This window comes from Vulpes vulpes, chromosome 9, assembly GCF_048418805.1.
Source record: "Vulpes vulpes isolate BD-2025 chromosome 9, VulVul3, whole genome shotgun sequence".
In the NCBI taxonomy this organism is placed as follows: domain Eukaryota; kingdom Metazoa; phylum Chordata; class Mammalia; order Carnivora; family Canidae; genus Vulpes; species Vulpes vulpes.
In genome coordinates this window covers 96,508,567-96,533,857 of record NC_132788.1, presented here as the reverse complement: position 1 = coordinate 96,533,857, position 25,291 = coordinate 96,508,567, and the positions used below count along the sequence as shown (strand labels likewise).

The window sequence follows — 25,291 nt, the reverse complement described above, 5'->3', positions numbered from 1 at the left end:
ACCTGGCTGCTCTCACCAGTCTGAGTCATCCAATGGGACTGGCCCATCCTTTAAGTTTCTGTGACCTTGTTCAGGCCTCCAACTTATCCCATTGCTCTTGGTGGCAGAAAAATGCCTCTCCTGGCCTTGATCTGCCTAACTCAATGCAGTAAATGGTCACTGAGGGGCAGGCAAAGAACAGTAATTTGTTTTTCTTTTTCACCTCTTTGTTATCTTCTACCTCCTTCACTTAGGCAAACCGCAGACAGCCCAGCCACACCTAAAGGAAGGTGTTGCCCTCAGATGCTTGGTATAGGGGACACAGTTCATTGTGGCTCTGTGTCTGAACATGACTCCAGTAAGCCTGCTGCTCTTGTTCCTTTCTTATCCCAGCTGTAAAGGGAGGGTGGCTCCAGGATGGGAGGAGGCCAAGATCTGGCTTCTAGGAGTAGCCCTCCTGGCCATACACGGCTGCCTGCTCCTCTCTTTTGTCCCTTTTTAAGTCTCAGGAGACCCCCCAGCAAGCCCAGAAGCTCCAGTTCCCAAGGAGTTCTGACTCTTTCAAGATGGATAATCGTAAGGTGGCATGCCTTAGTGTCTTCAAGTGGCTCTGTTAATGTGATCAGTCTAGCAGGTAGAACTGATGTAGTTTTTGAATATGTATAGGGGAGGTTTGGTGGGGTGAGATCTGGAGCTGATGGCCAAGAAAGAATTCTTAAGATGTCTTTCGTACAGAATGGTGGTTTTATTAAGGCCAGGGGACAGGACCCATGGGCAAAAAGAGCTGCTGCTGCTGCCAGCTGCCCTCTGCTGCCCCTGGATTATGAGGAGTAACTGATTATATACTTTGAGGTTGGGGAAAGTAAAGATAAGGGAAATTCCAAGAGGATCTTCATATGCTAAAGAAGATTCACCAAATACTGGAGGCCTTGCTATCATCAAACTAAGGTTGCTTTTCCCACTAGCAAGGCATTAACATTAAGACATTTAGGAGCTTCCTGGAGGAACCTTATACTCTGTCTTCCTCAAATATTTGTCAGTGGGCTGCGGGTTGTATGGACATTTAGTTTTATCTACATTTCCTTCTGCCTTTGTTTACCACATCAGAATCACCATGAGAGATTCACAAAATCTTGTATTCCTACAGAGGAGGGAGATGTTCATTTACCAGGCACTGCTGGCTGCCACCTTTATTGGAACCTCATCTGAGTCTTCAAAGAGCAACTCTGAATTGCATAAATAAACCCTTTTATTCTCATCCAGTGAACAGGAAGGGCTTCTGGACCTTTATGGCTGTGCCCAGCACTAAGGGGGCTACCTTCCAACCCTTCTGCTAGAGAGCCCAACGCACTCACCCACCCACAGGCTGAAGCAGAGGTGGTATTCAGCTGGAGGACAGTAGTCGAGGTGGTGTGGGGTTGTCAGTTTGAGCCCAACATGACTTAGCAGTAACTTCCAGAGTTTAATCATTTACATTCCCAGTGATTAGAGAGGTCTCAGAAAATGAACTGCTTTTCTGCCAACTCATTCTACTTCACGGTCTCTAGGAATAATACTGGGCACCTGAGCTAGACGTTGCCTCCCACCACTATAATATTCCCTGTGTCTTGGGAGTGCTGCTCTTTGGGGCAGGTACCCAGCTGCGCTGACCCTGGCCCCGTCCCGGTGGAGTAGTAAAGACTTGGGGTTCCTGAGCACTGCCCCGGATATGCTTGGCAGCACACACAACTCAAACTGGGAACAGACTGGGACCTTCTAATTCCTGTCTCCTGTCTTTGGTTGTTGGTTGTAACTTGAGAACAGGCTGTTTTAAATAAGAACTTTGAAACTTTGGGAAAATATGGTTTCCATCTGAGGCCCAGAGGAGGGTTAAGAATTTAGGGAGCTGGTATGTCACTCTGGGCTACCACTAGGTGGCGGTCCATCTAGTCTCTTCGTAGCTCAGGCACCATGTTGATGGGGGGCGGGGTATCAGGAGGAATGGTTTAGCCTCTTCTAGAGGCTTCAGGGCTTTTCACTGGGGGAGTTGAGGAGAAGATTTTTCATTCATAGACTTTTCAGTGTGCCCAGCAGTTGCCACTTCCCTGTGGGATCTTAACTACTTTTCATTGTGATCACTCGTATTTATCACTTATACTGAACCAGAAGCTTCCAGCCCTGAATTGGTAAATGGAGCCATTTGATCTCTGTTCCTCACTGCTTAGTGCTGCTTAAAGGGGATACTGTTAGTGCCTAGTGGGCTGGGGTGGTGGGGGATAAAGCAGCAAGCAACCTGCAGAAGTCTGTTGAAGCTAGCTATACTCTGGAAGTCTTCAGAACTAATTAACTCTTACAGAAACTTCAGTCAAGGGCTTACAATGAAAAGCTCAAAGTGTGCGACTGTCCCTGTTCCCACTCAGAGGGAAGCTTTTGCAGGTTCAGGAATTAGCACCTGTACACCTAGGGGAATGGGAAGAATTGGGGCATGCTGCAGGGCTAGATGACTGATCAGTGGTCTGGTAAGGCCCAGAGTTAGCCTGCCCCACAGACCCACTGAGTCATTTTTTTCTGCCATAGTCCTGACCTGATTCGGCTGTAAGACTCCATGGATTTGCAGGCTAGATTGATCTCAGAGGAAACAATGGGTCTAGTGTGTGAAGTCCTGTCCCAGGTAGACATGGCCTTGATCTCACCCTATCCTAGTTAAACCGGAGAAGTCCCAAGCTGGAGGAGCAGAGTAGAGGTGATGAGTCAGGAGGGGTGGAGAACTGGGAGGGGCAGCGTTCCCAGGATTTTTACTAGTTTATCCGCTCAGTAAGCAGTTTCCCCACAGCCCCAGAAGAGGGGTTGGGTCATACTTTATGAAGGATCTGAATTGGTTTTGGCAGTTGTAGATATAGAAAGAACTTGGTTTTATGTCCCAAGTGTATACTCTGCTACTGAAAGAATGTATTGTGATACCTCTGAGCAGGGGCCAGGATTTATCATCCTGTGTGCATGTTCTCTCTTTCTAAACTTTGCACTTAATAGAGAAGCTTTTTATGTAAGACTCCTTTGGTCTGCATTCTTGACTACAGTATTTGTGGTCTAGTAAGAAGTCCCAGGACCAGAGCATCCATTCATTACCTTGACTCACATTAGGCTGTATAAGCCAGACATGCCACATAACACATTCGGTGAGAGTCCACTGCTGCCTAGCAGGTAAGGGCCGGGCTGCCTGGGTTGGAATTTTAGCTCTGCAGTCACTAATTGTGTGAGCTTGGACAAATTATATAACCTTCCTGAGACTCAGTTCCGTTTTCTCTAAAATGGGCTCAGAAATAGTGCCTACCTCAGAGGGTTGTTGTGAGTATTGAGTGAGCTAGTATATTTAGGATGCTAAAAGTGGCTTCAAGCACATAGTAAACATTCTAAAGAGCTGTTAAAGTTTTTCTCCTTGTAAAATGAGAAAGTTGGACCATGTGAAGTCTCCTCATTCTCCCATAGGTCAGAACCCACTTGTGAGATATTTCACTAACAGTTTGTTTTCAAATGTGAGTTAAAATGCCTTTAGATGGGCTAGAAAGTTTGTCAGAGTCCCCATCACTGCCTGTTAATAATCACTGGTAGCTCTTTGTTCAGAGCATGTGCTTATCTGGCTGGGCCCCTGTGGGCATTTGGTTTCTTGTCCTCCGACATGGTCTCTGAGGTCCTTTTCCAGGTCTGCGTCTCTCTCTCCACCTCTACCAAGAAGTGTCCTTGTGCTAGGAGCATCCCTAGTGATGGGTGGGGGGGGAACCCTCAGTTCTCTATCCCAACCCTACTCTTTATCCTTTGTTAGAATATGGGGTCTCTGACTTTTTTCATGTTACCTGAAGTATTGTGCCCCTACCCCCTCCCAGCCCTGACAATTTCCTTCCATTTTTCCAGCCTCCTCCCCAGAGGCACTCCGAGGCTTAGGCACCATCCAGACACAAGAGCTTTCGGTCTCATGAGCCTCTAAACCTCCCTCTCTGCCTGGCTACCAGCTATGCTGAAAAAATAGTGTGTTTAAAGAAAAAACCTTTAGAATAGGAAAAATTCCCACTTTAAATTAGTTCATTGTCAAAAAACCCCCAGTGGGGCATGGTTTTGTGCGTAGATTAATTTAGCCAGTTGGACCTGAGAAGTTCTATAAGCCATCCCCTAGGGCTGTAAAAGAGCGAATACATCATCCCTGAGTAATTAATTAGTGCCCCCCCCCCCCAGGAGGGTGTGGCCCGCAGCAGTCAGGAAAAAGTACACGTTGTAAGCATAAGCACCTCTGGCTGGATTTGTCTACTCAGATCTATATAGATGTGTTTTAAACACTTAAAAGATGGATCTTAATATTGATTACTTAGTGCATAAATTAGAAACAGCTTTTGTTTTGCTGGCTGTGCAAAATTATTGAATTGATCCTTGGTAACTTGATTATTTCACCACAAATGAGCTGCTTTTCATGGCTCAGTGCCTGAGTCCCACAGAAGCAGTGAGGGAATACTGAGGCTGCTGTAGGGGTGAAGTTTCTCTTAGGGATTTTAAGTTGGGGCTCTGCTGGCTCATAGTGGTAAGGGAAGGCTATATAACTAGAGAAGCAAAGTTACTATATAGTGGACACTGTCTCAGGGGCCATCCTTACACATATAGTAGGATGACATGAGGGGTATTTAAATATATTAGGTGAGATTTCTTTCAGCATTACACAGGGGTGGGCATAGCCTAGAGCCTTCACGTGGGTTTTGCTTTGCGTGGAATCCCCCTACCTGTCTGCAGCCTGACTGACGTGCTCACATTCGGGTTTGAGGTTTCCTGTAACCCCCAGCACTGGTCGACATCCTCCCCAGCCCCACTCCTGCTGTTTTCTCCCTGTCATGAAGTTTTCCCTGATTTTGGGACATTGCCAACTTAGGGCCTTCATCTGCCTTTTGCTCAGGTTCTCCATCTCCAGTGCCTAGTGTAGAGCTGGTACCTTCTGGATGGGTGAGTGCATGGACCAGAAAGCTTCAGTATGTGATTTTGTAGAGAACATTGTGAAACAGCTGGTGTCTTACCTTTCTGGACCTTATTCATTACAGTAACATGATTACTGGACTGTTAACTTATGTCAGATGTATTGAGGGTTTTTATTAAGCCAAGACCCTCAAGAATTTCCCATTAAATGGGAATGTTGTGGGATCCCTGGGTGGCTCAGCAGTTTGGCGCCTGCCTTTGGCCCAGAGCGTGATCCTGGAGTCCCAGGATTGAGTCCCAGGATCGAGTTCTGCGTTGGGCTCCTTGTGTGGAGTCTACTTCTCCCTCTGCCTGTGTCTCTGCCTCTCTCTCTCTGTGTCTCTCATGAATAAATAAATAAAATCTTTTAAAAAAATAAATAAATAAATGGGAATGTAGCTTACGGCAGCAAATATTGATAACTGTTCCTTCTTTGTTGAGATAATTGGGCATAAGATTCAAGAGGCCAGGGGTACCTGCCTTTGGCTTGGGTTGTGATACTGGGGTCCACATTGCATTGGGCTCCCTGCTCAGTGGAGAGCCTGCTCCCTGCCCCCGCCTCTCCCCCTGCTTATGCTCTCTCAAATAAATAAATAAAATCTTAAAAAAAAAAAAAAAAAAAAAAGATTCAAGAGGCCAAATGGAAAAGGTTTTCCTCTTGAAAAAACAGCAAATAAAGTAAAAGGAATAATATGATATTTAATCAGCTGGTAGCTTTTCTCTCTCATTTCACTTTCCTGCTATTCAGTACAGTGATAGCTAAAGTGTGTAATAGAACTAGCATACCGTCATACAGATCTTCTAAATCATTCTGGGAAGGTCACTGTGCTTACGGTGTGGTTTTGGTTTTGAGAGTTTCGGGGTGCATTCTAAGGCTATGCAAACCCAGGATGGTGTACATAATTTGACCCCTTTATAACCAGACTGCTTGACTCCCTAGGCCTCCTGGCTTCCTGGGCCTGCCCGAGGGAAGTATTCCACTCTCCAGAGAGTTCGTTATTGCTGCCAAGGTTCTCTTAACTATTGTTCTCTTGTTTCTCTTTGGATAAAGATGGCTTCTGTTAGAAGTGGGGGGTGGGGGAACCCCCATCATGTACACTGACAAATCCAGGGCACAGTGCTTACTGATCTGGCTCACTGCGCGTGTCTGGAGGGTGGACAAGTAGCGTCCTTGCCTACTGCAGTGACTTTCCCTATAGCACTGACCCTTCCATCTTTCCACAGGGAGACTGGAACAAAGCCTTGTGCCTTCACTCTTTGTATTTGAAAAGACTCACTCACCTTTTCTGTTGCCTCTCTATGTAGTTCAGCCAATGCTACCCCTGAGTTTGAAGGCCGAGGAGGTGATGACCTTGGCACAGAGATTGCTAACACCCTCTACCGGATATTTAATAACAAGAGCAGCATTGACCTGAAGTCTCTCTGCATTAGTCCCCGGGAGCATTGCTGGATTCTCTATGTGGACGTGCTGGTACGTATCACGTTGCTGTACTGGCCACACTGTCTGCCTCTGCTGGAGGCCAGTTGGCCTACTTTCCCGCTGGTGCTTTTTCCCTCTTCAAGTGGATGAAGTTCCTTCAACTTTCAGCTTCCAGGGGAAGATTAGACTGAAAAAACATGATGTCCTATAATAAATTTTTAAAATTAAATACAATGCACATACCATAGCATACATATAATATCGTCCTATAGCAAAAATCACAAAACAGTCCTATCATGGTAGCACCTAAAATTACCCACTGGGTTTGTCAGGGAAGGAAAGAAAAATCAAAAACAAGAGATGCTCTCAAGATGGTATCAGATGGAGGTGACGGGCAAAAGTTAGACAAGTTGGTGTATTCTACTTGGAATGAGGATGAGCTTTTTTTTTAAAAAAAAGATTTATTTATTTGAGAGAGAAAGTGTACACGTGTGTGCAGTGGGGAGGGGCAGAGGAAGAAGGAGAGAGAAACTCTAGCCGACTCCATGCTGAGTGCTGAGCCCTCTGTGGAGCCAGATCTCACGACCCTGAGATCATGACCTGTGCTAAAACCAAGAGTTGGAGGCTTAACTGACTACACCCCAAGGATGAACTCTTTATATGCATTTTCATGTAGACCCTTTGACTCTTTCATGAGCAGGCACTGCTATCTTCCCCACTTAAAGGTGAGGGAACTGAGGCTCGGAGAGGTACAGTGACCAGCCCAAGAGGTCTCAGCTTATGAGTAATGGTGTCGGGGTCAAAGCTGCATCTGTTTAATGCCAGTGCCTGCTCTTGATCTCACTAAGCCATCGTCCTTTGAAAGCACCCTGTAGCCCACCCACTTTGTGTCCCTGGCTTCCTGGGGGAGGACTCTGAGACCCTGCCTCCTCCTCTGATTCTGCTCCTACAGGAGCCTCTCTGGTTCAGTCTGCCATTTCCTTCCTGGTGTCTTCCCTCCCAGATGCTCTGCAGCCTGCTTCTGGGCACTGTACAGTAATTTCTCATACTGCTGGCACTAAAGTCGCCACTTGCTTGTTCACGTAAGGACAGACTCTTGTTGGATCTATTTTATTCCTTTTAGTTAAGTTTTATGAACCCGGAGATGAGTGACTACATCTTCTACTTTAGATTGAGGTCACAAGGCTAAACCATTGACCCAAGAGATCCTTTAATGATTCTAAAGATAAAGCACATTTTGTGGACTGAGAGTGAACTTGGTTATGAGGAGCAACCTGGCTTGTCTCTCAGTGTTAGCCCTGCATGAAACAGGGCAGGACTTTCCAGATCCTTTTTTTTTTTTTTTTTTAAGATTTATTTATTTGACAGAGAGACGTACAGAGAGAGAGAAAGAGAGAGAGTACATAAGCAGGGAGAGCAGCAGGCAGAGGGAGAAGCAGACTCCCTGATGAGCAGGGACTCCGACATGGGGCTCAATCCCAGGACCCCGGGATCACAACCTGAGCCGAAGGCAGACCCTAACCGACCAAGCCACCCGGGTGCCCCTCCAGATCCTTTTAAATTAATTTGATAATGGATGAAGTACAACTAGCCAAAAGATAGCAGTGGTGATCATTGTCCAGCAGGTCAGGGTTGTTCTGGATGCTGGCCCTAGTGGGTAAATATAATGAAATGACAAAGTCCGTTTGCTTTTCCTCACCTCCAATAAGTGGGATGTACCTTTTCATTCAGTTCTACCAAGCGGTTAAGTTTTTAAGTCCTGGTTTTGAGGAGGCAGGGACTGGCAACCTGCAATCCCTACTGAATAAGAGGCTAAGAGGCAGGTTTCTTAGCTACCTGGGGATGTGCAGCCCCACTGTGTGAACTGTAAGGTTCTACCCTGTGTCTGAAGAACATTATATCTCTTCCTTTCTCCAAAAAAAGCTGAAGACACGAGGGTTGTGGTGCATGGCACTTATCCTCTGGTGATCCTGCTTTTGTTCCTTGTCTGTATTTGTGCACACTCGTGGTTTTGTAGGAGGCTGGCCCAGTGAGGGGTCCTGATGTGTGGTTTAGTCAAGAGGCCTGTTCTCTCAGTGTAGGCTTTTATAAAACAGCTGAAGATTGGGACGTTGTCTCAGCTTAGCACCAGCGCCCTCCCTCCATGGGCAGAAGACAGATGGTAAGCAGGTGTCTGAATGGTGCACTGTGTCCCTGTCATCTGCAGACCTTTCTTTTAAGACTCCTTGCGTTTGGATTTCTTCTCTAGTATTTTTTCCTCAAGGCTTTATTTGTTTTGGAAATAAGACATAAACTTTTGGAATGTTGTCATCCTCAGAAAAGTTTTCTGAGGGGCACTTGGGTGGCTCAGTGGTTGAGCGTCTCTCTTTGGCTCAGGTTGTGATTCCGGGGTCTTGGGGTTGAGTCCTGCATTGGGCTCCCTGCATGGAATCTGCTTCTTCCTCTTCCTATGTCTCTACCTCTCTCTGTGTGTCTCTCATGAACAAATAAAATCTTAAAAAAAACAAAACAAAAGAAAAGAAGTTTTCTAAAAGCCAGTGTTTGCTTTCAGCCTTGATGGGGATGTGCTTTGTGCATGCAAGGTGGAGGTTTTGTTTTGGGACTAAGTTTTTATCTTACATCTAAAAATATATGGAATACATTGAGTCCCTGTTTGAAGCAAGATGGTAGAAATCCAGTCTTGTTACAGGAATTAAAAAAAAAAAAAAGAATGAATCTCAGTTTATTTTTTACCAGTTGGTCTGGATAGTCCTTAAGCAGAGCACATCTTTCAAACAAATACTCACTGGGCAACTGTCCTTGTTTTCATGCTTTTATTATAGGTACATTTACTATTCTAGTCAGATGTTCCCCCTATTTCCAGTATTATTATTACTATTTTTTTTTTACCTCATTTGGCTTATTTTATGAGAGTAGAAATGTAACTTCCTGGAAATGTCACCCTTCCTTGCTCTTCGTACTTCTTTTTCTTTTAATATTTTATTTATTTATTCATGAGAGACACAGGGAGAGAGGCAGAGACACAGGCAGAAGGAGAAGCAGGCTCCAAGCAGGGAGCCCGACGCTGGACTTGATCCCGGGTCTCCAGGGTCAAGCCTGGGCCAAAGGCAGGCGCCAAATGGCTGAGCCACCCAGGTGTCCCGCTCTTCGTACTTTAGTGTCATGGTTTTTACTCTATGTGGGATACCTGTTAGGACTTTGTCACACTGACGGTGTGTAGGCGACCTTTGGTGGGGAGGTCAGTCACAAGGCTGTCATGTGATGATCCCTGGGAGTAGTGATGAGGGACTGGCACATGGTCCATGGAGCTGGGCCTGGGGAGGACAGAGAGAGTGGGGGAGTGACTGCAGCACCTGGCAGCTGGCTGTGTGTTGTGCCAGGAGGCACCAACCCGAGTGTCTGTGAGGATGGTGAGAGGAAGTCCGGGAGAGCAGGTGTTTTGTGGGGAGACATGTTTTCTCCTTGTGCTTCCTAGCAGTGTGTTTTGGAGGTTTGCCTTATGAAAAGAAAGCCCTCATCCCCAGAAGGCCAACAGAATAAGTTGTGTTGTTCCCCTAAAAGAACATTCTAGGGGATCCCTGGGTGGCTCAGTGCCTGCCTTTGGCCCAGGACGTGGTCTTGGGGTCCTGGGATTGGGTCCTGCATCAGGCTCCCTCCACAGGGCCTGCTTCTCCCTCTCCCTGTGTCTCTGCCTCTCCCTCTCTCTCTCTCTCTCTGTCTCTGTCTCTCATGAATAAATAAATAGAATCTTTAAAAAAAAAAAAAAAAAAAAAACCAACATTCTAGAATCTGTGCACCTGACAGGGAACAGTGTGTTTGTGATTGTGTTTATCCTTCTCTTCTCCAGTTCTGCTCCTTTCCCACCTATGTTACAGGAGGGATTTTTGCCCTGGAGAGGGCAGACACCCATGTCCTGCTCCAGGACCACAGCCCAGGCCCTCTGTAACACAAGTCATCCCGCACCTCCTGTTCTCCCCTGGCTTGTCTGGGCCTATTCTCAGATGCGCTCAGGCTGCTTTGGGTGTCCACGTTGCACCCACTGTCCCCTGCCTCCTGGTTGTACCACTGTGTAGCAGGAAGATTCCTGCTAGGCTGCACCTGCTTGGCAGCAAGAGAGGAGGCTAGGGTCTTTGAGCCCATTAAGTGCTGGGAATGGTGAGGACATGATCTCGTTTAGTCCTTGCAGTCATCCCATAGAGAAGCAAAGCTTTGCTCTACTGAGGGAGAACCTGAAGCTTAGAGGGCACATGGCCAGCAAGTGGCAGACCCACACTGCCAGACCTGGGTTACCCCATTGTATGGCGCACCAAGAGGAGCCTGAGTGGGCACACCTGAGGCCTGGAGTGAGCTCGTCCTTTGCACCCCAGGGGGGAAGGTAGGCCAGCTGGCACCTGCCCTTTGGGCAGATCAGGTTTAGCATTCTGCCCTCTTAATTTCCTCTCTTGCTGATAAACCAGAATGTTGAAAATCAAAGTTTGTAGCAGGCCACTGTGTAATGAGCAGGAGGGCTTCTGTGCCCCTAGCTGCCAAGAAATGGGGGGTGATTTGTTCTCCAGGGTCCCTTCCTGCAGGGAGACCAGACCCCCCAGCTGCTAGAGCAGATGTCAGCATTTCCCTCGGACCTTCTTTGCATGAAGCAGGCACTGTGGGACAGCAGAGTGTGAGACAGTGGTCTTCAGCCCTGGCTAATCATCAGGACCATCTCAAGTCTGGAGTAAAATGCACACACCAGAATGTCACTGTGCATGTTTCATAAGCTCTCCAGGTGATTCTGATGCATAGCCAGGGTTAGAGACCTCAGCTGTCAGCGATGCAGATGGAAAACGTGCAGCACACTTCCTCAGAAAGTCTGTGAAGATGGCAACGGGGAAACGAAGGCACAAGCCAGTATTCTTTAGAAGCACTCAGCTCATGCTTACTGTGTGCTAGACACACTTCTAAGGGCTTTACAAATATGAACTCATTCAGCCCATGTAACAATTCTGTGAGATGGTTGTGATTTTTACCCTCTGTGAGGCAGAGAGAGGTCAAGTAGCAGCCAGCTGACCAGCAAAGACAGAAATCCTAGCAGTCTGACTCAGGAGTCCAGCCGGAGCTCTTTGCTGTGTGGCAGTCTGTGTCTGAACCACGTGGAGAAGAGGTAGTCTCCTGCTAGGCCAGTGAGCTGCAGTTACAAAGTCAGGTGGTAACATGGGCTGGGGGTGCGGGTTGGGGTGGCGGTGTCCTGTTTTAATGAGCATAATTCTGCCGTGCTGTGGGAACAGCGGCGTCTGCATAAAGAGCAGTTAGAGATGAATGTGATGTGTGAAGGAGACACACCAGGTATGATTGTCAATTCTGAGTGGAATTTGGAAGGCCCAGGCTTAGGCTGCCTGCTTTCTGTAAGTACCCACAAGGCTGTTTCTTCATGGCAGTCCTTCTGCTGGGCCCTGACGAGAAAGGACTGGACAAACTTGACAGGGTCCAGCTCTCAGGAGAGGAGATAGACTCTAAGCAAAAGCATAAGACACTACGTGACTTTTCTTTCTAGATGTGACTGATTCTCCTTCCTTTCTTGGGGCCACCTAGTTGGCTTTGTTCCATAGCCTCAGATCAAGGCATCACTGAAATGAGGACAGAAGGATGTGTCACCTTCCACTTAATATCAGGCTCTGACCTTTCCTGCTGAATGAGCATGCATAAGCACAGTCCATGCTATTGCTCATGGGCAAGAACTTGGTTTTTAGTCTACCGAATGTGCAGCATGGTGTTTGGTCCATGTTCGAGCATTGGCTATGCGTTGGTAATTACACATAGGAGGTAACCACAGTCATAACTGTGAGCCTGGTGGCAGCTGCAGCATCAGTGGCCGCCCTGACTTAACCTGTTTGGAGGCCAAGTTTATGTCAGCACAGGGGAGAGTCACGCTTGCGGTGCAGTAAGGAGCCATTTGGGACCAAATAAACATGATCATTTCCTCCTTAAATGCAGATCCAACTGGCTAGGGGGCCAGTTAGAGGTCACCCACCACAGGCGGGGGCCTGAGTGGTAGACCCATAGCCCGGACCAGTGGTGACCTCACTTGTGGGGCCTAGGCCAGCACAGCTGCCAAGGTGTCTCTTGCAATGAGGGTGAATGCACCAAGCGTCCTCCAGGACAGCTTCCACATGTTCTTCTCTTTGTTTTGTGAGCACTTGGTCAGTGTTTCATAGGAACCGGTATCCTTTAACTGAGATGGTACTTAGAGCAAGAAGTGATGTTTGCTTTTCCTCTCTGCTTCACTTCCTGCCTCCCTTAGCTGCTGGAATGTGGTGGGAATTTGTTCGACACCATCTGCATTGCCGTGAAGGCTGCTCTCTTCAACACAAGGTAAGTCTTTCTGGGAACAGCCCTGCACAGAATCTGAGCAGACACTTATGATGAAACACTTGGGACAGGTGAAGCTCTCAGCACGGGAAGGTAATGAGGGACTTTAGCATGAAACATGGTGGCACTTCATGGTAAGCTCCAGGTGCGTATATATCTCTATTTGTTCTTTATGTTATTTTCATAAGTAACCATGTCTCATGTAGAAAAATACTAGGGAACCACAGAGAAGCAAAAAGAGTGGAAAGCAGCCACAGATTAACTGTGAGATTATTGGATAAAACTGCTCAGGAGCATGAGTTTTGCCTGTTGTGTAGCCTGCTAGATCCCCAGCACCATGAGCAATGCCTGACACGTAGTAAATGCTCACATATTCCTTGACGGGACACAGGAATGTTCTGAAAGCAGGACAGCAGCCTACTCTTGGGTTTAAGAGCAAGAAATGGTTCTGCCACTGTGGTTCAGCTTCCCAGCCAGCTGTGTACAAGGGACATGGCATTAAGCAGTTTAGGAGCTGGCATTTCCTCTGACAGATCATACAGACTTCTCCTCTTCCTTTTTTTTTTTTTTTTTTTTTAAGATTTTATTTATTTATTCAGGAGAGACACACACAGAGAGAGAGAGAGAGAGAGAGAGGCAGAGAAGCAGGCTCCATGCGGGGAGTCTGACGTGGGACTTGATCCCAGGTCTCCAGGATCACACCCTGGGCTGAAGGTGGCACTAAACTGCTGAGCCACTCGGGCTGCCCGACTTCTCCTCTTCCATGCACCAGCTTCTTGAAGGAAAGTTGGCAGCATTTGAAAATAAATATGTGGGGCAGTCTGGTTGGCTCAGCGGTTTAGCACCACCGTCAGCCCAGGGCATGATCCTGGGGACCCAAGATCGAGTCCTGTGTCAGGCTCCCTGCATGGAGCCTGCTTCTCCCTCTGCCTGTGTCTCTGCCTCTCTCTCTCTCTGTGTCTCTCATGAATAAATACATTAAAAAAATCTTTTAGGGCAGCCCCGGTGGCGCAGCGGTTTAGCGCCGCCTGCAGCCCAGGGTGTGATCCTGGAGACCCTGGATCGAGTCCCACGTCGGGCTCTCTGCATGGAGCCTGCTTCTCCCTCTGCCTGTGTCTCTGCCTCTCATTCTCTCTCTGTGTCTTTTTTTTTTTTTTTTTAATTTTTATTTATTTATGATAGTCACACACAGAGAGAGAGAGAGGCAGAGACACAGGCAGAGGGAGAAGCAGGCTCCATGCACCGGGAGCCCGACGTGGGATTTGATCCCGGGTCTCCAGGATCGCGCCCTGGGCCAAAGGCAGGCGCCAAACCACTGTGCCACCCAGGGATCCCTCTCTCTGTGTCTCTATGAATAAATAAATAAAATCTTTAAAAAATATATATTTTAAAAAAAGAAAAAAAATATGTGGGCCAGGATTTTCATGCCATAAGAGAGCTTACATTAAGGGAATGGGGGTCCTAGGGTATAGAACATGAAAATTAGAGACTTCTAGGGCATAGTCTAAGGAATTAATTGGATAAATGAGCAAGGGTATTATTCTAGGGTGTTCATTGCAGCTTCTTTGTAATGGTAAGAAGTTGGGAACAGCCTGAGTATCCTAACACAGGGGATTGAACTCTGCCCAGCAGCCTATTTAGGGATTTGTTAATACAGAAAACCAGACACTAACCATGATCCTCTCATCTCATTTGTTTTGTTATATTTTACTTTTGGCAGTTCTTATGAATATGTCTGGATGGATGGATAGATAGATATGTATATCCCCAAATGGGCATTGCGATGATTTTCTAGTGCTCCTATTATAGGTGACTTAATATTTATCTATATTTTAGAGGTCTTCTATGGTAAATTTAGACTACCTGTGTTATTCAAAGGGAAGTTAAATAAATTTAAGTCTGACATTGCAGGATGGAATATTTGCTGAGAATGAAAGCTGTATAAGTCCCCCACCCTGAGCAATGCCACTAGACTTGGGGCTGAGATCAGTCAGGAGGTGGGCCTAGCACTCGTGTCCACAGTGGGGCCCAAGCACCTATGCCATTGCAGCAGCCTGTGCTGGGGTTCTATTGGAGAAGAAAGGAAGTTGCCATCTGTTGTGCCTTGAGCTTCAGAAATCACTACCCATCTGCCAACTGGTTTCCATGGGCACTAGGAAAAGGAAAGAGTAGAACCAGACAGGCTGTTTAGCTGTGGGGGAAGTGTTGGGCAAACTGTACATCAGGATGGTGAAACCCAGCTGCTCAGGTTGGGGAGGACACCTGTTGTGGGCATAGCCATAAGTCTCCTCCCCAGAACAAGAACAGCCCTACTGTAGCAAGGAATGTGGCTATGTGAGGTATCGGGTCCTGGTACATGGAAAGACGTTTTGGAGAATCCATGTTGTTTAGAAGAGGAAAGGCCATTCTCAGCCCTTCAGCTGAACCAGGTTGGGGCCAAAGTATTAGGAAGGTGTGTGTGTGTGTGTGTGTTTGCACACACTCATTTTTTAACGTACCAATCAGAATTCAAACTGGTTACCTGACTTGCTCAAATAGAATGTTACTTAATACTTAACACCTTAGGTGCCCCTGACATGGAGGCTTTGAGCTAGGGCAGACCCTAGTAGGACCCCTTGGTTCCTGCAGACATTCCCTGGCTGCAGCTCATCTGGTGTGGATGTGGCCTTGTGTAGGGACAGCCAGCAGGGCTAGACTCATAGAGGGCTTTTGTTAGAGGAGCAAGGCAAAGCACCAACACTGTTTCCATTACGTAGCTGAAAGGACCATCTCTTCCTTCCTGACTCCTCTATCCCAGAGGGGGATGGATGGACTCTACGGGTTAAATGTGTTTTCCAGCACCCAGCTCAAGAAACAGAATGTTGCCAGCCCTACCCCCCCAGAAGCACTCTCACCATCCACCCCCATGCAATCATTACAGCCACTGAGGATAACCATTGTCCAACAGTAGAATGGTTTTGTACTTGATATAAATGAAATTACACAGTGAGTTCTCTTTTGTGTCTGCTTCATTCACTGAGCATTATGTTTTGAGACATCTGTATTGTGGCCTGTAGTCATAGTTTGCTTTATGCTGCATGGTGGCCCATTGTGTGACTGTGCCACAATTTATTTATCCATTCTACTGTGGATGAGCATCTGGGTAGTTTCCAGGTTTTGGCTATTCCAAACATGAACATTTTTGTATTTTTCTTGCACATATTTACCCACTTCTGCTGGATACGAGTGAAAATTTTGGATCATGAGACATGGCTATGTTTGGTTTTAGTAGGTACTGCAAAACAGTTTTCTAAAGTGCTTTTACTAGACGGTACTCCCACCAGCATTGTATAAGCGTTCCGAGTTGCTTCACATCTTTGCCAACTCAAGTTTTTTGGGGGGGGCAGAAGGGGGTTTATCTTTTTAGTATCTGCCATTTTGGCATATGTCCTAGTATCATATTGTAGTTTAAATTTGTATTTCCTTGATGAATTTTTAAGTTGAATACCTCTTTGTGTGTTTGTTGGCTACTTGAGTAGCCTCTTTTATGAAGTCTCTGTTCAAGTCTGTCTTTTTGCCTATTTTTCTGTTAGGTTGTTAGTCTTTTATGTTTGGTAGGAATTTTTTTTTTTTTTTTTTACCTGCAGTAGGAATTTTTTACATAATATGTCAGCTCCTATGTATGCACACATGCACACACACACGCACATTTGCAAATATTACTCCATTCTGGAATATCTTTTCAACTTTTTTTTTCTTTTTTAGATTTTTTATTTATTCATTTGAGGGAGACAGAGCAAGTGAGAGCATGAGCAGGGAGCCCAACATGGGGCTCAGTCCCAGGACCCTGAGATCATGACCTGAGCCAAAGACAGCGGTTTAACCAACCAAGCCACCCAGGCACCCCATCTTTTTAACTTCTAAATTATGTCTTTTGACAAACAGAAGTTCATATATATATTTTTAATTTCAAAACATTGTATAGAAAGAGGGCCATTGAGAAAATTATTTATTCTGCCTAGAGGTGATTATGCTCTTCTGAAAGTAGTACATCAGCCTGAGGTGGGAAGATTGTTTCATTTCTAATATCCATTTAATCAAGATGAAAAACAATAAGTGCAGCTTGTGTTAAGAGGGTCTGGCCAGTGAAATGACACAGATCATGTTTATCCCTTTTAGACCACACTGGAGAAGTCCCTAAGGGGGAACTTCTCCACTAGCTTATATAGCTCTTTCCAGAATAAAGAAATGTTAGCTATTAATGTTTTCTTAGGCCTCAGGCTTTTTCATCAGTCTTCAGCAGCACTTTCTAATACCTTCCAGAACGTGGTCTTCACTTACATGGGTCTAAATATGTTAATTTTGACAAATGTGTATCTAAATATGGAGCAGATGGACACATTGATGGTATTTATGGGCAGAGAGTTCTCAGTGGTTGCCTTGTGGTGACCCATGCTTTATTTTCATCATTGCTTTATCTTCATCATCTGTTCACCTGCCAGCATGTTGAAAGTGGAAAGGTTGGTCAATTTCAGAGAAAAGACAAACACACCTACATTATTCTTCTTTGGTTTTCTAGTTTCTCTGCCCTTGCATAGGCAGGTGCTATTATGCTAGCCGTGGTGTGGAGCAAACGCTGCTGTGGGAGCTAGAAGGCCTGAATTTAGTCTTGGTTCTAACAATCATTAGTGCTATGACCTTGAACAAATAATTAAATCTCATTCAATAAAAAAAAAAAAAAAAAAAAAATCTCATTCAATAAATGAGTCCCTCCTTGTGTAAGATAGTGTGTTAGACTCTAAGGATGGGGAAATGAGTACAATATTGACCATAGTTTCATTTGTCTTATTCTGTCTTTGGGGGAACATAACTGAATAACAGACAATGAAAATGTCCAGCTCTATTTCATTCCTTTTTTTTTCTTCAGTGAAATAATAATAAACACAAAAGTATCCCAGTAAACTCTAGAGGATTATCCAAATATATGATGTTATTTTGTTGTAGCTTATTCTATAGGCACACACAATTTTCTGCATTCAGAATACCTTCAGTGCAAAGGCTTCAAATGTCAAAAGTTTCTGGTTAACAAATTTCTACATGGAAGTAACAAGATAAAGACCAAAAAGAATCTCATGTAATAACTCATCACATTCACTAACAAGTCCCTTATTTCCCCTGTGTAATTTTATTATGAAGGAATTCACTTTTAGGTTAAGATTCTTTGCTTTGTTCACAGATGGCACAATATAAAAATCTGTGCAGTAGATTTCTTCAACATGATTGAATCTATTGTTTTTTTTTCCCCTTATGGTAAGCCCTTTTTGTGGTCTGTTCAAGAAATCTTTGTCTACTCCAAGGTCATGAAGATGTTTTTAATTTTTCTTCCTCTTTCTCTGTAGTCTGTTTGGTATGGATTTTGTTTATGGTGTGAGATAGGGATCATTTTTTTTTCTCCATGTGCATATCTGATTGACCAAGGATCACGTTTAAAAGTCCTCCTTTCTTCAGTGCTCTGCAGGATTGCCTGTGCACTTTTCACAGAGATGGTAGAGATGAGAATGATAAAGTACAGGTGGGGTGTGACTTTATCTTGTAAGATGCAGGAATTCTGACTCCTATTCTCAGTCTCAAGAAAAAGAAGTTCTCTTTCTCCTCACAGTAATTGGGAACTTTAATTGTGCTTCTGCTCCTAGGATACCAAGAGTTCGTGTTTTAGAGGATGAAGAGGGGTCCAAGGACATTGAACTCTCAGATGACCCTTATGACTGCATCCGGCTAAGTGTGGAGAATGTCCCTTGCATTGTCACCCTGTGCAAGGTATGTGGTTGTTATCTGATGGTTTTTGAATTCTTTGTGGGTCTCCTTCAATCCCAACCCATTAAGCTTATTTAATAGGTTGAGAAGTTTTAGTGTCACAAACCATGTAGAAGTAGCTTTAATCTAAATCTAGTAATTTGGTTATATTAGAAACCACTATATGAAAAAAAAAAAGAAAAAAGAAACCACTACATGAGCAGCTCTTTCTTTTTCTTTTTTAAATTGGAAGCTATGATGGAGTCCCAGGAGTACAGGAGTGAGTTCATAGTAATAGTAGCCAGAATTTGTTAAGTTCCTCCATACCAGGCATTTCACTAAAACAGCCTGTGTGCGCATTTCCCTTAATTTCCTCAATTCTATGGGGTCTAGGCTGGGTGAATAATAATAGGGAGATTGAAAAGTGAACACTGTCCCCTCTGTAGGCCCCAGCGTCCACATCTATGAAATGAGGGGTTGGAGCAGGATCTGGGTATCTGTTCTGTCAAGTGTGTTTTTTTTTTTTTTTTTGTCAAGTGTGTTTTTGGTTTTGTTTTTAAGATTTTATTTATTTATTCATGAGAGACACAGAGAGAGAGAGAGAGACAGAGAGACAGAGAGAGAGAGAAAGGCAGAGACATAGGCAGAGGGAGAAGCAGGCTGCATACAGGGAACCTGATGTGGGACTCGATTCTGGGTCTCCAGGATCATGCCCTGGGCTGAAGGTGGTGCTAAACCGCTGAGCCACCCAGGCTGCCCAAGTGTGGTTTTTACATTAGTGCAGAGGCCTGTGGAGCCTAACCTGTGGCTGATGCTGTCGTGTACTGAGGCCTGTTTTGGCTGAGACTATCCCTGATTCCACACAGGATTCATATAAAAATAGGACTGAATGAGTCACGTTTAATTCCCCTGAAATCACTTCATGAACCTGGGGTATGGGGAAGCATTGGGAGTGACCAAAGCTACCTACACTTGACTCATTATTGAGCGTGCCTCTGGCTTGCACCCTCTTGATTCATCTTTGTCATCGGTGAAACAGCTATGTGGCATCACATGCCAGTTTCTCCCCGTGCCCCTCTGTTGGAGACTCTTAGTAGCTTTTGACTTAGATAATCTCTGAATTATGGCTCTCACCCCACCCCCATCCCATATTATTTTCTCATGCTTTTGTAATTTTGCTTCCACAGTGGTCTGTGATAGAATTGTTGAGCATTGCTTTAGGTGTTTTCCATATGAGTACAATCTAAAATAAAATCTTGAATGGCAGTACGGGTTCTTCGCTGGTGTAGATATTCCTTCACAAAAGGTATCAAAGGTGGGGATCTGGGATGTGTATTACCCATTTGTGTACTCTGCCGCCCTGACTTTGCAGATTGGCTATCGGCATGTAGTGGATGCTACTCTTCAGGAGGAGGCCTGCTCCTTGGCCAGCTTGTTGGTGTCTGTGACCAGCAAGGGAGTCGTGACATGCATGAGGAAAGTGGGGAAGGGCAGCCTGGACCCAGAGAGCATCTTCGAGATGATGGAGGTGAGGCTCTGACTCTGAGGCAAGTGTAGGCACTTGACCAGGAGTGCTTGCTCGATCTTGCCCCCTCGATTGCACCATGGGAATTTTCCCTTTGCACCCTTGACCGTAGACTTAGAGCTTGGAGAATAGCTGGTATGAGTTGGTTGTCTACTGACTTAGCCAAGGGTGGAGGTGGTGAGGGCCCTGGGCCGGGAGGTAAAGAACCTGTCAGTAATTGTTCCTTGTCCTCTCCCTCTCTGATCTCACACTTCCATGTCTCTGGATGAAAGTGTTGCGCTGATAATATAGAGTCGCTTGTAACTCCAAAATCCTTGGCTTTTGTGATCTGATGAGGGAACTGGATTCCTGCCTGACTGCTTCCTGTCCTTTGAAGGGAGTGAGTAAAGGTGGAGCCAGGAGCTGAAGGATGGCCGTCTCCCCACTTCTTCATAGGTCTAGAAGTGTTCAAATGGAGACAAATGGGAAATCCTTCCAGCTGCCTCAGGGTGGATCACTCCCCACAGGTCTCAGGCTGTTTGGCCACACTGACTATTAGGGTGCTTTCCAGCTTAGTGCTGATTGGTTGATGTGTGTGTGTGTTCCTTACTGGCCTGAAAGCTCCCCCATGGCAGGGACCACCTGTGTCTTCCCAGACTCATCTTCCCCCACATCCACCTTGACTTTCCAGAAGTTTTCGAAGACCCGGACACAGCCCTGCTGAATTACTGGGGACAGAGTCAGCTGGACCCAGGTTTTTTGCTTTGGGTAACCACAGCTCACCCTCTTCTTTCATTCTTAGAAATAGTGACTTTTCACTGAAGACGCTAAGCGTTTAATGTCCGTTTTCTCTTCTTATTGTCTTACTTGAAAGCAAAACTGGGCAGTGTATATGGTGTCAAGAATTCAGGCATGAAGATGTACTGCCCCACTGTACATCCTGGCCCTGGGCCACAGCTCGCTCCATCTCAGAGGGAGTGTGGCAGCAGTAGTGGTGCCTGCCGTGAGCGTGTTGTGAGGAGCCAGTGAGGGTGTGGAGGTGAAGCATATGGCACAGTGTGGGCCTGCCCGGAGTACTCAGGAAACGTCTCTGAGTGCTCTCTTCAGCTCCCTGAGCTCATGTGTCTGTAGCTGTGCGTGGCAGTGCTGTTCTTCATGGCCGGTTGGTTATTTGGTTAGTTTTTTTTGTTTTTTTGTTTTTTTTAACAAAAACACTTAAAATACTTTATAAGTTCTGCCAAAGGCTTCTCTAGAGAACTGGCTTGTCTTTGAAGGAGCTCTTTCCCCATACCCTGGAGAATTTTATGAGAATTCCAGTGTGTAAAACAACAAAAGTGATAAGTAATAGCGAAAATTTATTGTGTGCTTACTGTATGTCTGGTACCCTGTTTTTAGTGCTTTAAATGTATTATGTCATTGAATCTTCAGCCATCCTTCGAGGCAAGTACTATTGTTATCCTTAATTTTATAGACATGGAAATTGAGATGTGTAGCAGATGAAGTAACTTGCCTATGGGGTTCCCAGCTCATAAATGCTGGTGCTAGGATTCAAACCCAGACGGTGTGCTTCCAGAAGCATCCCCCCACCCCCTGCAGCCGCACTGAGCTATTTTCACCTTATACACCAGGTCTGCTGTAGTTGCCGTGGTCAGAGCTCCATCTGGTGAGCCGAGCTGCATCCTCCTCTGTGGCTCCATGAATGAGGTCTACAGACACTGCTCAGGGGGACCATAGCCCCATGGCCCTGTGTCACTGCTCTGGCCTCATAGGGATGCAGCACTCCAGAAGTGCCTCTTGCGATGGTTAAAACATTGGGGTGGGTACGCAGGCCACTTTCCCAAACTCTACCATCACATTCAGACCTCCCAAGTCCTGAAGTCCTGTCTCATCCCCTCTTGTCCTCACTCCCCACTTTCATTTATACGAACAGTCAGTACCCTTATCTGATTGACATTTTTTCTTTCTCTTGTGTTACGGTAAAATAAATCTTTCCACCATCACTTTGGCCCTTCAGCCTGACTTTGCATTTCATACAATTGATCATTTCCCACTTTTAGACTGAGATATTTTCGTATAAGTTTCCAATAATATCTGGAGTCTCATCCTGTGTTACAGTTAGGGGCTGGGGATAGGGTCCCTGTAACTGAAAGATTGGGGCGGGGGTCTAGTCCTGGAGGTCTTCCTCGCCTGACATTGCTGAGAATGGAACCAATGGCACAGTTGAATTAAAACTGCTATGGAAACATAGAAGACTCGATGACGTGGAGACTTATTGGTTCATCATAGTCTTAAAATGATCTGTGAGCTCAGAATAACAGTTTCATAAAGAAAGATTTTTTATATATTAGTTTTGTTTTCAAGTGTTTCCATGTGGCTTCTGTGTCAGGCTAATTAGGAACTCTGTGGGTCGTCTGACCTCTTGACATGTCTCAGTTCCAACATTCTGTTCCTTTAGCATCTCTGCGTGGCAGCAACGCCTAAGACCTGATCCCAGTGTCAGCTCAGTCCCATCTGAGCTGCTCTCTGTAGAGATTTGGTGGCAGGTGAATGAGAAACTGCTTGTTCAGACGTGTCCCCAGAACCGTCTATTCCTTCATTAGACAGACTCTTGATTCCCCGTGGCCTCCCTCTGCCTTCTCACTACAGTACAGTGGGACTTGGCAGTACCAGGACCAGATTTGTGTTTTGTTTCTTTGTTTTTTTTTCCCAGGACCTGATTTGGTTGACTGTTTTGCTGCTTGTTGTAATGGCAGCAGGAGTGCTAAGCTTGAGCTAATGGCTGAGGCTGCCTTTGCTGCTTCCTGCTGGCCGCCTGGGGGTGGCATTTTTTTTCTTTGTTTTTATTTTTAGTATGAGAGTTTTCCAGAATGTATCTGTTATGTTGTTGTTGGGGGTTTGTTTTTGTATTGATATGGTCCATTAAATAAAAGCCCTGTAAGGCAGATGGAATGTGTACAGTTGGGAATGGCTAGCAGGCATAGAGGGAAGCTTCCCTGGCCAGTGTGTGTGCCTCACCAGTGGGTATATGCCTTCTTTTGTCCTGCAGACTGGCAAGCGAGTGGGCAAGGTGCTGCACGCCTCCCTGCAGAGCGTCCTACACAAGGAGGAAAGCCTGGGGCCCAAGAGACAGAAAGTTGGATTCCTGGGGTGACTTGCACATCAACACATTTGTTGTTTTGCTTTTCCTCTTAAGCCACAGTTTGTATATATTTTTCTTATCTATTATGAATTTGAGCTGCCATTTGTACCTGTAAAATTAAAGTATATTTTCTAGTTTGGTTTGGTACGGCTAGAGTTCTTCAGCAATAATCCAAGATGCCATTTTGTGACCCCCTGTAAAGTCTGGCCCTGGTCTAATGAATGATAACCAAATCCAGAGATCTGCTCCCAAGGAGATTTCTCTGGCCATACCTCTCCAGTGAGGCTCATTTATCTCTTGCTATAGTAATTCAAAACAACAACAAAAATACTAGAATAAGGACCTACCAGAAAGTTTAAAGGAAATGCTTATGATATATAATGTTTCTCCTGTAGAGCTCTCAAAATAAACACACACACACACACACACACACACACACACACACGTACACATGCACACGGTTCATTCTCTTTGTGGATTTGGTGCTTCTGGGGGTGGACAAAGGAGGCACATGCCCCAGGTACACACCCATGGCTTCTACCTGGCTGGTGAAGCTACCTGAGTCCTGGGGAAGCCCAGTTCTTGCTTCCTGCCCTCCAAGAAATCCACAATGAGCTCCCTAGGGTTTTAGCGGCTACGTTGGTCCTTAGCCAAATGTTCTTATCACTCTTGTTTTGAAATTGCTCAATATTTTATAACCACTCCCTGGTGTTTCATAAGATTTCCTTGTTTTATCAGCACGAAGAAGGCTGCTTTAGAGATGTTGTCATTTGATTACTCAGCCTGCCTTCATACTCTGGGGACAGAAGGGAAGGCCATTCTTGATGGCCCCACAAGGCTCCTTATAAGCCTGTATTCTACTCACAGCACAGTGTGTTGGAATTCAGTCTGTTTACAGGTTGAGCAATCTTTAGTTTTTTCCAAACAAACTCCCCAATCAATCTTAAAAAGCCCTGGGGAAGGAGCTGATTCATGAAGGGTGAGTATTTCAGCCATAGCATTTGCTCTCTGTGTTTCAGTGAGACAAATGGGGTGAGGAGTTAGGAATTTATTGCCTAATGGAAGGAACATAATGTGAGCTGAAGCCCTTGAAGCCTGGTTCCAGAGGTCCTGGCATGGACACCTTCTGCTGGCATGGCAAGGTCCATCCCTATGGAGAGAAACAGCTGCCTTGGCTCAGACTTGGAGCTGCTGCCCTCTTGAGAACACAACCTAGGTTTTCATTTTTAAAAAATGTTTTTCCAGTGATTTTTTTCCCTCCAGGCGCTGTGACAGTGCTCTGACAAGGCAGCAATTAGTCTGTTACTCCTCCCCTGTTCCTGGCTGACTGCCCGTGATGGAACAGTGACAGTGGTCAAGATGCAGCTAGTTTTCAGTCAAGTTCAGAAGCTTCAGTCCTGATGATTAAAGATATCAGATAGATGAGTCTTTGCCAGGCTAAGCAGTTATAGTGAAAATGGGGGCAAGAAATAAGTTAGCATCTGTCTCTGCCACAACCTTTCCTAAGCCACCCCTGTGTGTAAGAAGCATACATCACATGTGATATGGAACCCCCAGTGAGCAAGATCTGTCCAGGAGAGGCATTTATTAGAAATGTGTGATTATTGCAGCTCTCAGAATAAGGAAAGAGACTTGGAAAAATACAGTCCTGGAGAGACCCAGTGCTTCATCCAGCAGAAGCAAGCAGGGCTGTTGTTAGTGGCCATTAAATAAACATCAAGGAATGCAAGGTTGCAGAATATTCAGATTGGTTCTATTGTTTTTGTGACTTCTCGGTCTCCCAAATCGTGTCAGTTCAAGCCTGCAAAATACATCAGTTTAGAATATTAGCCCAGTCAGCCTTGAAGTATGCGCAGCCCCAAAGTGCTGGGGACTTACCGCCTCCCAAGGCAACCCACAGCCACTAGGGGGCAGCAACCAGTGGAGAAATGCTGCTCCGTGTGATCCTTGGGTGGACAGTTCTGAGAGCTGTTTTGGAACATTCAACAAGCCACACCGAGCCACGCTGGTGGTGCTCATGACTGTGGTAAACCCTTTCCTTCCTGGTTTACCCTCCTCAGTCCTTCCCTCCTGTTCCCTGTGAGACCACCTCCCAGATAAACTGCCAAACACAAGCCCTTGTCTCAGGCGTTGCCTTGGGGAGTGACTCCGACTAAGCCTTTGG

General features: G+C 45.7%; 1 protein-coding gene across 2 annotated transcripts in view; it reads left to right on the top strand.

Moving 5' to 3' along the window:
* Positions 1 to 23,264, top strand: part of EXOSC7 (exosome component 7) — a 37,181-nt gene extending 13,917 nt beyond the window's left edge. The window contains exons 4-9 of one of the 2 annotated variants that reach the window (XM_072721097.1): positions 5,888 to 5,957; positions 6,253 to 6,418; positions 12,645 to 12,715; positions 18,385 to 18,508; positions 19,857 to 20,012; positions 23,035 to 23,264. In XM_072721097.1, coding sequence (XP_072577198.1) covers positions 5,888 to 5,957; positions 6,253 to 6,418; positions 12,645 to 12,715; positions 18,385 to 18,508; positions 19,857 to 20,012; positions 23,035 to 23,139 — 692 coding nt within the window. In that variant the 3' untranslated portion in view covers positions 23,140 to 23,264. The remainder of the gene's footprint in view (positions 1 to 5,887; positions 5,958 to 6,252; positions 6,419 to 12,644; positions 12,716 to 18,384; positions 18,509 to 19,856; positions 20,013 to 23,034) is intronic. The other variant, XM_025989275.2, reaches the window with a different exon arrangement.
* Positions 23,265 to 25,291: the final 2,027 nt, after the last annotated feature.